Source organism: Athene noctua, chromosome 1 (assembly GCF_965140245.1).
Source record: "Athene noctua chromosome 1, bAthNoc1.hap1.1, whole genome shotgun sequence".
In the NCBI taxonomy this organism is placed as follows: Eukaryota; Metazoa; Chordata; class Aves; order Strigiformes; family Strigidae; genus Athene; species Athene noctua.
Window position 1 is genome coordinate 1,004,160 of NC_134037.1, and position 13,137 is coordinate 1,017,296.

A 13,137-nucleotide genomic window follows, 5' to 3' on the forward strand; every position below is an offset into this window, starting at 1 on the left:
GCGTGCGTTAGTTGTAGGCTGGGATTTACTTACTCCACCAAAGTCCAAGTGTCAGTTCTAAGAGCAGGATCTAGGAGCAGTTTTAGTTTACTTTGGGGTGGTCCAAGTTCAAAAGTTGTTGGTTGGGGTTGGTTTTTTTTTTTGTTTTTTCCCAGCTTTCCGGTTGTTGCTTATTTAAAACAAAACTTTAAATGGTTTTGTCTGCTTTTGCTGGAGGGGGAGGAGGATTCCCGACATTTCTGAGGGGCTCTTTGTCCCTAGTTTATTCATAATATTATTCGGTGATGCCAGTCGTCTTGCAAGCCGCTCTCTTCCGCTCCGAGTACTTCACTGCAGAATATCTTGAGAGTCGTCTAACGCTTGTTACTTGTTTCCTTGCAGACCCCTGTAAAAGAGCCCAACAGTGAAAATGTAGATATCAGCAGTGGAGGTGGGGTGACAGGCTGGAAGAGCAAGTGTTGCTGAACGTTCTCCTACATCACCAATCGCCATCCACCGCCCCTTTTTTCTCGCTGCAAAACAAACCACTCTGCCTGTTTTTAACCTTAAACCAATGTTTTGTTCCTCATCTTAACAAGCTCCTGTCTCCCTTTGTTTTTCCGTTCAGGACAGCCTGCATACTATAATTTTCTCAACCACGTGTATAGGAAAATCATCTCTGTGACAACTTTTTTTTTTTTTTTTTTTTTTAATGTACCTGCTCAAACTTACCACTACGGTTTGGTTGTATTATAGTCCCGTTCCTCCTGACATTAAAACCTATAGCAATCATATTCAACTCTATTCTGCAAATTGTATAAGAATAAAAGTTAGAATTAACAATTTATTTTGTACAACAGTGGAATTTTCTGTCATGGATAATGTGCTTGAGTCACCGTATTCTCTAGATGCATCAAAGAGCCAGGAAAACTCTCATTTTCGCCTTGAGTCTGTGAATGGGGTTTATTTTGTCCTGTGCCTTATGTGGAAAGGAACTTTTGTTTTCACCTTTTTTTTTTTTTTTTCTTCTGGTGGAAGCATGTGCAGGAGACCTGCCATCCATACTTGACCATTTTAAAATACTGAACTCTTTTGTGATTGCTTTCCGTAATTGTTGGTGTAATGCATCGAGGACAAAGGGTGGTGCAAAAAAAAGAAAAAAAAAAAAAAAAAAGACATTTAATCTGCTGTGTCTCCTTTTTGGTGATCTAGCCATTCAGAACTGTTCCTGCTGCCATTTTTCTTTTTTTTTTTTTTTTCTTTTTTTTTTTTTTTTCTTCCCCCCTCCTCACTCGCAACTCTTTCCTTTTGCCTGCATGCTGCTTTTATTTGCATTTCTTCATGGTGTGATGTGTTAATTAAAAGGATGGCAACGTGGTATGTTTGCCAAAAAAATTTAATACAAAGCACTGATTTAGCTTTCAAGGTAAAAATGTTGAAGATACCTACTAATTTCCCTCTAGGCAATGTCAGTTCACTAGTATATCTTCTCTCTCCTCCTGCATAGCCGTTGGGTTTTATGATATGGAAGAGTTATTTGCATGCACTAGTTTTCTATGGAGGGTGATGTGGTTGTCTACTTTATGTGTATGAATATAACATGCAGTTCCCAAACTGACAGCAGTTAACACGAACTTTTAAGTTCTCTCTTCCCCTTAGCCGCTCCCAACCAGTGGTTCGGTAGCCTAGCAAAAGGCTGAGTGAAACTAGATTTAAAAAAAAAAAAAACAAACCAAACATAAAAAATACCAAAAGGGAGGAAAAAAATAAATAAATAAATGTTGGCAGTTTAATTTACTACCTCCCTGCAATCTTTCCATTTTCCCCGTGGTAACGGCGGCGGCGCTGGGACCTTGCTCTCGGTCCCGCGCTGCGGGGATGCGGTGGGGGATCCCGGGGGGGCTCCTGAGCACCCCCCCGAGGATTAATTTTGCTTTTCCAGCCGCCTGCGGGGGCTGCCCCGGTGCCTGCAGCTTCCTCCCTTGGGCAGGGAGCGGGGAAGGGGCGAGCGCGGCCGCGGGGGCCTTTGTACCTTCTTGCCTTGCGTTGCAAACTCCCCCTCGGAGAGCTGCTCCCCCCGAGGACTGAAAGATTCTAACGAGATGCTTCTTCCTCCCCAAGCCTCACGGTCTCCCTTAAAGCTGGACAAGTTCGTGCCTCGCTCTTGTCCGCTTGGGTTTCGGACTGTCTCCGGTAAAGAATTAAAGTAGCAAATAACGCTGATTTAATTTTAACAAAATGACGGCGTTTTAACATCTAGTTTTGAACGGCTTCCCCTGTAGTAACTCGAACCGAGGTGTCTCCCCTTCCCCTCTGTATTCTGGCAGTTTTGTCTCCGTGTGTGTTAACCCTTCCCCCTGGAGCGGCCGTCGGGCTCGGGCAGGGCACGGGCGGCTCAGCCGCCTCCCTCGCGCCCGGCGCTGTACATAGAGCGAGGGCTGCTTTTGGTTAAACCTGCACTTTCTAACATGATCAAAAAAAGGGAAAAATGGAGAAATAGACATCAAGGTGGTTTGTTTTTGGTTTTGGTTGGTTGGGGTTTTTTTGTTTGTTTGTTTGTTTTGTATAATCCTTGTTTTAAACGTGAGCTTTTTATTTGCTGCCAGGGGCTCGGCTCCCTCTGTGTAAATCCCTTTGTAGACGCTGTGTTCGTTGCGAGCCAACAGGTAGAGAGAGCAGGCCCCTCGCCGCTGCTCCTAGCCACCGCCTCCCCTTCCTCCTCTCCTGACCCACTTAATAAACTGAAATATTTCTAGATGGTCTACTTCTGTTCACATCAAAACCATGAATTTGAACCGCGGGGCTTGGCTTTGTTTTTGCGTTGTGGAGTGCAAGGCCCAGCCGAGGAGGAGCGAGCGACAGGAGTCGATGCTAAAAGACAGGAAAAATTTTTTAAAAATTAAAAATATAGTCATAATAATCATGTTGGAGGAATTTGCAGTACTTTTATTTCTGCTGGTATCTAAACTTCCTGCTAGCTAGCGAACTAACTGCTTGTGAAACCTCTACTTGGAAGACACCCCCTCCCCAGCCCTGGGCGCGGAATAAAGCCTAAGGCCAGCCTAGAAAAGGATGCGAACGCAGCTTTCCCCACTCCCAGCCCCAGGCTGGGCTTTAGCAGCCGCAGGCTGGGCTTTACAGCCCTAGGCTGGGCTCTAGCCACCCCGGCCACCTGCGGAGGACTCGGCGCTAACTTTTATGTCACGGCAAAAAACAAAAAAAACAACAAAAACAACCCCAAAAAATGTAACTCAATTGAATTGGTCCTGATAAACTAAACCCCGAGGTTGGACCTGTCCTACCCGCGTGTCGAGCCGCTGCCCCGGGGAGCTGCAGGCGCGGGGCAGGGGGCAAAGCGGCGCTTCCTCCTCTCGGCCTCGGACGGTGGAAAAACAGCATCAACCTAAGGTCTAGGATTAATTCCCATGCCTACAATTTTTTACTTAATCTTTTAATATTTTTGCTACTCCACTCTGGCTTTTTATTTAAAACACATTCTTTTGTACCACTTACTGTATCAAATTGTATAAAAGATCACTGTCCCATTCTTGGTCGTACCAAGAGCAAATAAAAGCTTTTATAAACTTGCATTGGTTACTTCCTCGGCCCCATTAAATTCCCTTTTCCCCGGGCCCTGGCTGGGGGCAGAGGGCCCAGCCCTGGCCCCCCACCTCCGCCCAGGGGCCACCGAGACCCCCCCGAGCCTCCTCTGGGCGCTTGGCCGTGCCGCTGAGGCGCTCAGCTTCTGAGACGGGGTTTGCCTGGCACCAGGACTCCTTCCTGTCTTCTGCAGCAAAGCTTTCGGCTGGGGTTTCCCAGAGGTGGGACGGGGGGGGAGTGTCCCCTTGGCGTGGGGGTACCCTGCCTGGGGGGCTGTGACACCCCCCTGCTCCTCGGCGTGGGGACAGCGGCCGCCCCCGGCCCCTCTCCTGCCCCCCCGGGGCTCCCCCAGCCCTTGGGAGCACCCCTGGGTGGGGTTGTCACCCCCCGCGAGAGCTCGGGCTGTGCCCATCGCTGTCCCCTCCTGTGCCACCCCCGATCCCCCCAGTGACTTCGTGGCTGTGGCCGAGGCCCCGCGGGGTCGGGGCAGCGCTCCCAGCCCTGCCCATGACCTTGGTGGTGACATTTGTGCCCCCGGGGGGGGGCTCAGGACCTTCCCCCACGGACACCGGCCCCGTCCGGCAGCTCTCGGTGTCCCCGTGTCGGTGTCACCCCCGCCAGTGGGTCTGGAGTCTTTCCCCCTCCTCTGCTGTGTCACCCCGGCTGTCCCCGTCCCCGTCCCCGCGTGTCCCCCCTCCAGCCCGCACCAGGACCCCACCCCCGCGCTGGGTCGGGCCCTCGGGGAGGGGTCGGGGTCTCCATCACCCCCCGCCGGGGTCTCCGGCTGCAGCCTGGGGGTGCTCGGGGCGGGGGGGGACACGCAGAGCCGGGGGCAGGGGACAGCCGGGTGGCAGCCCCCAGGGCGCGGTGACCCGTCCCCAGGGCTGGACACCGGCCCCGTGGGCCGCTCGCTGCTTCCTCCGCTCCTTCACCCTCTCCCTCCCGGGTCTCCGGCCACCCTGGGGGGGCGGCTGGAGGGGGGGCGCGGTGTCCCCCACCCCACCCGTGCCCTCAGCTCCCCGCCGCGGGGACCCCGAAACGGCTTCGCGGCTGTGAGCGAGCGTGTCCCCAGCGCCTTGGGGGTGCGGGACCCCCCCCGGGCCCGGCGTCCCCACCTCGGGGTGCCCGGGACCCCCCCCAGGGTGCGGTGGGGAGGGCCCTGCCGGGGGGGTCCCCGCTCCCCGGGGCCGTTCCGGGGGTCCCCGACGGGCGGTCGGGGGGGGGGTGAGTGTTCCGTGTGTCGTGTGTGTGTTCCCCCCCCCCCGTGTCTCGGCCCTTCCAGCCCTGGTGTCTCCTTGAGGGGGGGGGCAGCGGCTCCCCCCGCCCTGCACGACCCCCCCCAAGGGAGCAGAGCCCCCCGGTACCCCGGGGCTGAGCCCCCCGCCCCCCCGGGCCAGCAGCGTCTCCTGGGGGCGGCTCCGCGTGTGTGTGTGTGTGTGTGTGTGTCCCGCCTCGGGGGGGTCCCCAGCCAAGGGGAGGGGGGTGTCCCGCCGGGGGGGGGTCCCCCACCCGCCGCCGCCTCCCCCCGCCCCCTCGGGGAGGTTGGGGGGGGTGAGGGGGGGTCCCGCCTGTCGGGGCGGGCGGGCGGGAGGGGCCGAGGGCGGGCGGGGGGCGGCTCCCGGCTGTGCCCCGCTCCCCCCCCGCCCCCGGCCCCGGCCCCGGCCCCGGCGGCGGCGCTGGAGGCCGGTGCGGCCGCCCCCCCCGCGGCCCGGGGCCGGCCTGAGCCGGGATGCGATGGAGAAGCTGGCGGCGGGGCTGGCCCGGCTCCGCTGGAGCCCCGCGGCGCTGCCCCTCGATGCGATCGTCAGCCAGTGCCGGCTGCCCACCCTCGTCTGTCTGGGGCAGGGTGAGCGGGGAGGGGGCGCGGGGGGGCTGCGGGGGGAGTAGTCAGGGGGAGAGGAAGGCTGGAGGGACGAGGAGGAGGAGGGAGGGAGGCTGGAGGGATGGGGAGGAGGGAGGGAGGATGGAGAGGTGAGGAGGGAGGAAGGCTGGGGGAAGAGGAGGAGGGAGGGGTGGAAGGCGGAGAGGGACGAGGAGGGAGGAAGGCTTGAGAGTGAGGAGGAGGAGGGAGGAAGGACGGGGCGAGGAGGAGGGAGGGCGGGAGGCTGGAGTGATGGGGAGGAGGGAGGGAGGATGGACAGGTGAGGAGGGAGGGAGGAAGGCTGGAAGGAGGAGGGAGGGGTGGAGGGCAGAGGGATGGGGAGGAGGGAGGAAGGCTTGTGTGAAGAGGAGGAAGAAGGAAGGCTGGAGGGATGGGAAAGGGGAGGGAGGAAGGCTGGAGGGACGAGGAGGAGGGAGGGAGGCTGGAGTGATGGGGAAGAGGGAGGGAGGAAGGCTGGAGAGGGGAGGAAGGCTGAAGGGAGGGCTGGAAGGCAGAGGGATGAGGGAGGAAGGCTTGAGAGCGAGGAGGAAGAGGAGGGAGGAAGGCTAGGGTGATGGAGACGAGGGAGAAAGGGCAGAGGGAGGCTGAAGTGAGGAGGGAGAGGGGTAGACTGGAAGGGTGAGGAGGAGGAGGGAGGGAGGAAGGCTGGAGGAGGAGGAGGGCGGTTGAAGGGCCGGGTGGGACAAGCTCCGGCTGCTGCTGTTGGGGCTCCTCTGCCGTGGGGGCCCGGGGCTGCCCCCCCCGGCGGGGGCTGAGGGGGGGGTCAGGGGAGCCGGGGGGCAATGGGGAGCAGTGGGGGGGGGGGACACACTCACCCAGGGCTCTGGGGCTCCTGCCCTGGGCCTGATGACGGCACCCGGGGGGGTGGGGGTTGTCGGTGAGTGGGGGGGGTGCATGGGGGCCCCCCCAGCCGTGGCCCGTGTGCTGGCTGCCCCTGTCACCCTCAGTGGGGTCTCGGAGCCACCGTGTGTCCCCCCCCCAGGGGACACAGCCTGGCTGAAGGGGCGGGGGGGTGGCTGTGGCCCCCCCCACAAGCTGGGGGGGGCGGTGGGGGTGCCCAGGGTCTCCGCAGGGTGGCTGTTCCCCCCCCCCCAGAGCAGGGTCTGTCCCTCCGGAGCAGGGTGGGTGCTGGGGGGGGTGTCAGGGCCATGGGGGGGAGCGGGGGGGGGGGAGGATAAGGGGATTTTGTGGGGGGGGGTGGGGGGGGCCCTGTGGGCTCAATAAAGTTGTTGTTTGTGGCGGCTGCAGCTTTTCAGGGGGGACAAAGAAATTGTTTCCTGGGCAACTGGCGGCTCTTGGCAGCGGGCACCTGCTCGTCCGTCCGTCCGTCCAGCCACGGGGGGTGTGGGGGGGTCCGGGGGTGGTGACAGCCCCTGTGTGTGTGTGTGTGTGTGTGTGTGTGTGTGTGTGTGTGTCCCACACGGCCAGGCGAGCGCGTGGAGGGGGTCAGTGCCCAGGACGTGCTGCTGGTCCACTCCTGCCGGCAGTGGACCACGGTGACGGCCCACGGCCTGGAGGAAGGGCACTACGTCATCGGGCCCAAAATCGACATCCCGCTGCAGTACCCAGGTGGGGGGGGTGGGGGGGGGGGCCTGGGGGGGGAGGGGGGCGCTGGGATGCCTCCCCCAAAGCTCCGGGGGGGGCTGGGGGGGCTCCGGTGGGGTCCAGTTGAGGGGAGGGGATGGTTGGGGGGATGATGTCCGGCCCCTCCACCCCCCCCCTCCCTGATGGGCGTGAGGGTGGGAGAGGGATGGGGACATGGGGGGGGGTATTATGGGATGGGATATTATGGGGTGAGATGGAGACAGGGGTGGGATGGGGGTAGGAACAAGGATGGGATGGGATAGAAACAGGGGTGGGGTGGGATGAGGACAGTGATGGGATGAAGATGAGGATGGAGATGGGATGAGAATGAGGAAGAGGATGGAATAGGGATAGGCATGGGGACAGGGATGGGATGAAGATGAGGATGGAGATGGGATGAGGAAGAGGATGGAATAGGGATAGACATGGGGACAGGGATGGTATGAAGATGAGGATGGAGATGGGATGAGGAAGAGGATGGAATAGGGATAGACATGGGGACAGGGATGGGATGAAGATGGGGACAGGGGTGGGACGAAGATGAGGATGGGGTCAGGGATGGGGATAGAAATGGAAACGGGAATGGGATGGGATGAGGATGGGGATGGGATGAGGATGAGGATGGGATGAGGCTGAGGCTGGGGCCAGGGGTGGGAAGGGGGTCGGGGCTGGCGATGTAGACGAAGGGGCCGAGATGCCGGCGGCTGCCGTAGCAAAAGCCTTAATGACCCCTCTAAGTGCTCGCCATGTCGGTAATGAGCCCTGCTAATAAATAAATAATGGGAAATGGAGCGGGGAGGGGTTAATCACCCGTCCCAAGGCGGGGGCCGGGAGGAGGAGAGGGCCGGGCAGTGGATTAACCGGCTTTGGGGGGCTCGGCTGTGCCCGAGCTGACCCCCCCGGCATGTGGGGCTGCCCCGGCTCCGGCCTTGACCGACTCCGGTGTCTCGGGCCCCTGCCCGGGCGCGGGGCTCGGGGGTGCCAGCCGGGGGGGCGGCTGGCGCGGGCGCAGCGGGGGATTGATATTCCCCTCAGGTCCGTCCCCGCCGAGCCGATGCCAAGGGCGGCAGTTTCGCTGCCGTACGTGCCCCCCCCCGCCTCGCTCCCCACTCCTGCCTGCGCCTCCGCCGCCCCCGAGCCCCGGTCCCCTCCCCGGGGCGTCTCCCACCCACGGTGTGGGGTAGAGTTTGTGAAGGGGGTGTCATGGGGGCTGGGGTCGGGTTTTGGGGGGGCAGCGGGGGCTCCCTGTGGTGTCGGCTGCTCCGCTGGCCCTGCTCCAGGGGGGTTCCTCCACGCACGGGGCATTTCTGTGGCTGCTTTGGGGAGGGGGGGTCCCTGCAGACACCCCCAGTGCCCGAGGCTTTGTGCTTCCCTCCCCGTGTGTGGGGCGCAGGTGTGGGGGCCGCGCTGGTGTCCCCTTGCAGCCCACAGAAATTATCTCCCCCCCTGCCCCCAAACAGGGGGCTGTCCTCAAGGGTGGCTGCCCCCCCCCTCGCCAAGCTCTCACCACCGAGGTTTTGGTTGGCTGACACAGGGAAGTTCAAGCTGCTGGACCAGGACCGGGACCTCCGCGAGCCCGTGCAGTACTTCAACAGCGTGGAGGAGGTGGCCAGCATCTTCCCAGACCGCGTCTTCGTCATGGAGGCCATCACCTTCAGCGTGAAGGTCTGCACGGGGCAGCGGGGGACGGTGGGGGACAGTGGTGGGACGGGAGGCGAATGTCAGGGGGTGGGGGGTGAGGGAGCAAGGGATGGTGGTGGGACATTGGGGGGGGGTCAGTGGTGGGACATCAGGAGAGGATGGGACAGCAAGGGATGGTGGTGGGACACTGAGGAATGGTGGTGGGACATCAGGGGTGAGTGGTGGGACATTGGGGGGTCAGTGGTGGGACATCAATCAAGGGTTGGTGACATTGCGGGTCAGTGGTGGGACATCAGGGGAGGCTGGTGGGACAGAAAGGGATGGGGTGGGACAGCAAGCAAGGGTTGGGGGTGGGACATCAGGGATAGGGCTGGGACATCAGGGGGGTGGTGGGACATTGAGGGTCAGTGGTGGGACATCAGTCAAGGGTTGGTGACGCTGGGGGTAGTGGTGGGACATGAGAGGAGGATGGTGGGACAGCAAGGGATGGTGGTGGGACATCAGGGGTCGGTGGTGGGACACCAGGAGAGAGCAGTGGGCCAGCGGGGAGGGTGATGGGCCATCAAAGGTTGGTGGCTGGACACCAGGGGACGGTGGTGGCACAGGAGAGGGCGGTGGTGGGACGCCAGGGGCAGCGGGGTCCCATGGAGGGGCCGTGCCGGGGCAGGTGGTGTCGGGGGAGTTCAGCGAGGACAGCGAGGTGTACAACTTCACGCTGCACGCGGGGGACGAGCTGACGCTGATGGGCCAAGCCGAGATCCTCTGCGCCAAGACGGTGAAGGAGAAATCGCGCTTCAACACCATCCTGCGGAAACTGGGCAAGGCCGGGCCGGCGGCGGGGGCCCGGCAGGTGAAGGGCAAGATGCCCTGTTTGATCTGCATGAACCACCGCACCAACGAGAGCCTCAGCCTGCCCTTCCAGTGCAAGGGCCGCTTCAGCACCCGCAGCCCCCTCGAGCTGCGCCTGCAGGAGGGCGAACACACCATCCGCAGCATCATCGAGAAGGTCCGGCTACCGGTCAACGTGGCCGTGCCCAGCCGGCCGGCGCGCAACCCCTACGACCTGCACGCCATCCGCGAGGGCCACTGCTACAAGCTGGTCGGCATCATCTCCAAGACCGTGGTGCTGTGCTGCATCCTCCGCCGGGACGAGCTGGTGCCTTTCCATTTCCTCCTGCTGACCGACATGCCTCGCTTCCAGTTGCCCGAGGGGCTACTGGCCGGTGACCCGCAGCTGGAGAAGCTGCTGCGGGACAGCGCTGCGTATTGCCACGACCGCTTCAACCCCGACGAGTACTCGCGGGCCGTGCGGGAGGCCAAGCCCGATTTTTCGGAGGAATGCGCCAGCCCCCGGCGCTTGCGGCTCTGCCTGCCGGCCTGCGCCCGCGAGGAGCTCACCCAGCCCCTCCAGCGACTCTCCCTCTGCGCCTGCGGCACCCGCGAGCCCCCCGCCCGCTGCCAGGGCCCGCGGGGCGTCGCGGGGGGCACCCAGCGCCCGCCGCTGCCCGATTTCCCCGACGCCGACCGGGAATACGTGACGCCCGACTGGGCCGAGCCCGAGTTCAGGACTCAGGAGCCGTTGGAGATTCCCTACGAGGAGCTCTGGAGCAACCCCGGCGCCGAGGGCTGCTGCGAGGGCGGCGGCACCCGGCAGGACCTCGGCTCTTTCGGGGTGCTCACCCCGCTGGGCTCCCCCCACCGCCCCAGCGTCCCCGGGGATGGACCCTGCGGGGACACCCCCCCTCCCGTGCCACCCAAATCGGAGGCGGTAAGAGCCACGGTCCAGGGAAGGACACCCCGGGGTCCCGCCAGCAGTGAGGCGGTGGGGTAGCTCCCCATCTCCAGGGGGGGGCCCCCCAAATCCTCAGGGCTCCCCCAGGCTCTCTGCACCATGGGGTACCTTGGGCTTCCCAACACCTGGGGGGTACCCAAATCCTCCAGGCTCCCCCACACGGTGGCTCTGTAAAGTCAGGGCTCCCCTGCACCCCTGGGGGTGGGGGTGTCCCCAAAATTTCAGGCACATCATGCGGTACCCAAATATTTTGGGCTCCCCACACCACGGGGTACGCAATTCCCTGGGAGGGGGTCTCCGTTGGTACCCCGAGCTCGATCAGGGCTGGTTGCCCCCCCTGCATCGCCCCCTCCATCCGTGCGGTCCCGGGGGCAGATCCTCTGACACCGGTGACTTTTGGGGGTGTTGGGGGGTGTCTGACAGCGCTCGCCCCCCCCCTTCCAGGTGAAGGAGGAGTGCCGGCTGCTGAACGCGCCCCCCGTGCCGCCCCGGGGCAGCCGCCCCCCGGCCCCCTGCAGCCCCCCGGCCCCCCTGCGCTGCCCGAGGCTGGCACCCGCGCCCTCGCCCAGCCCCAGCCTCTCCTACTACTCCTCGGGGCTCCACGACGGGTGAGTGGCTCGGGGGTGGCCGGGGACATTATGGGGGAGGAAGGGGGGGCTGTCTGACACCCCAGGGTGGGGCTGGGCTGGGGGACACACAGAGACGTGTCACCGGGAGGATGGTGACGCTGCCCTTGCTCCCTGCGGCAGGTCGGTCCCGCGGAGCGGCAGCGGTTCGCCCTCGCCCGACGCCTACTCCCTGTACTGCTACCCCTGCACTTGGGGTGACTGCAAAGCCGGGGACCCCCCCGGGCGCCCGCTGCCCCCCACCGCCTTGCCCCCCGCACCCCAACCCGCCCCGAGCTCCTGGTCGGACCCTTGGGCCTACGTGGAGGCGGGCGCCGGGGCGGGGAGCGGCTGCTCGACGCCGGGGGCCGAGCCCCCCCTGAAGCCCTTCCGCAGCTGCCCCCGCCTCAAGGCCCCGCACCCCCAGAAACGCTTCGCCCCTTTCGGGGCGCTCAACCCCTTCGCCGGCCCGGCCGAGTGGCCGGAGAGCTCAGAGTGGCCCAAACCGCCTTCAGCCCCGGTGGCCCCCTCGTCCTCTTCCTCCTCCCCAGAGCCCTTCGTCCCCGTGGAGGAGCCGGCGGCCCCCCCTCGCCCCCCGAAAGGTTTCGAGGGGGACAGCATCGTCATCCGGGGGGCGGCCCCGCTGTCACCCGCCGTCCTGCGCGGGGCCGAGGGCGGCGTCACCCGCCTCTACCTGGCTCAGGGCGTCATCGAGGTGCCGCCGGCGGTTCGCGGGGGGGACGGGGGGACCCCGCCGGCCGCCGCCCCCCCCCGGCCCAGCGGGGACGGTTCGCCCTGGCTCCCCCCCGCCGACCTCTCGGCCCTGTCGCTGGAGGAGGTTTCCAAGTGCCTGCGGTTCATCGGCCTCTCCGAGGACGTCGTCAGCTTCTTCGCCCGCGAGCGCATCGACGGCAGCATCTTCGTGCAGCTCAGCGAGGAGATCCTGGCCGACGACTTCCGCCTCACCAAGCTCCAGGTGAAGAAGATCATGCAGTTCATCAAGGGCTGGCGCCCCAAAATCTAACCCCACGCTGGGGACCCCCTGGACCGGGGTTCCCTTTCCTCCATCCCGGTAGCTCGGCCCTAGACCCACCCCCTCCTTTCCATTTTAACACTGGACGGTAATTTTGGCCCAAACGGGCTGGAAAATAGAGTTTGCGTTGACTGGTTTAACTTAATCCTTGTGGATTAGCACAATAAACGTACGGGAGAAAAACGAGCCGCTGGAGAAGCCCCTTTGCTTGGGGAGGAGTTGAGGGGGGGGTGGAAAGGAGGCTCTGGGGGTTGCTCCCATCCCGGCACCCCCTTGCCGCCGCTTGGGAAGGGATTTGTGGCCCCCCGCAAAGGACAAGTGTGGCTCTGGGGGCTGCCTGCGCCCCAGGGTGGGTTTGGGGCTCTGAAGGAAGCCCCCCCTGCCTGACAGCACCCAGAGAGGGGAAGCAGAGACCTGGCATCGCCACCCCCACCAGCCCCCCCCCAGCTCCCCAAAAGCTCAACAGGGCCACAGACAAGAGGAGGGTTTGGGGCCAGACTCCAGCTCCTGGGCTGTGGCTCACAGCCCCCCCTGCACCCAGGAGGGCTAGCGGTTGGTTACCAACCCCTGTTTCTCCCCCAGAACAGTGGTTTTTTCCCCAATTTTGTCGTGGTAGCCTTGAGAAACGAGCACAGACGTGACAGGGAAGGAGCAGCAGGGCCCAAGTCCCAGGCCAAGCCCTGGCGGGGCGCAGGAAGGAGGCTGGAGCCTGGGGAGACACCGGGGAGACAAGGGGGGAGGTGGGGGCCGGGCCGGCTCTGAAATCCGTGACAGGTGCCCAGAGATTTAAAGCCTTTTAGTTTAAGCCGAGCTCTCCCCACGGGGGACCCTTCTGGCCTTTGGCTGCTCGATGTGCAATTACAGGCGGGTCCATCTGCCAGGAGCAGCGCTCGGGGCCAGACAAAAGCGCCGGAGGCTCCTCGCAGCCCCCGAGGATGGCGGAGGTGACAGAGCCGGGTTTTGCGCCGCCAGCTCCTGCCTCTCCCCAGGCTCCAGCAACTGCCAGCAGCCCCTCGGGGGG

The 13,137-nt window shown here is 63.0% G+C and overlaps 2 protein-coding genes across 2 annotated transcripts in view; both read left to right on the forward strand.

Moving 5' to 3' along the window:
• Nucleotides 1-3,569, forward strand: part of RAB10 (RAB10, member RAS oncogene family) — a 51,767-nt gene extending 48,198 nt beyond the window's left edge. Inside the window, exon 6 of the mRNA XM_074895302.1 lies at nucleotides 382-3,569. Coding sequence (XP_074751403.1) covers nucleotides 382-465 — 84 coding nt within the window. The 3' untranslated portion in view covers nucleotides 466-3,569. The remainder of the gene's footprint in view (nucleotides 1-381) is intronic.
• Nucleotides 3,570-5,313: 1,744 nt separating this feature from the next.
• On the forward strand, nucleotides 5,314-12,149 carry GAREM2 (GRB2 associated regulator of MAPK1 subtype 2). Its single transcript, XM_074920524.1, has 6 exons — nucleotides 5,314-5,425; nucleotides 6,890-7,030; nucleotides 8,580-8,710; nucleotides 9,354-10,454; nucleotides 10,923-11,086; nucleotides 11,228-12,149. Exons 1-6 carry the CDS (start codon nucleotides 5,314-5,316, stop codon nucleotides 12,105-12,107), a joined length of 2,529 nt encoding a protein of 842 aa, XP_074776625.1. The 3' UTR covers nucleotides 12,108-12,149.
• Nucleotides 12,150-13,137: the final 988 nt, after the last annotated feature.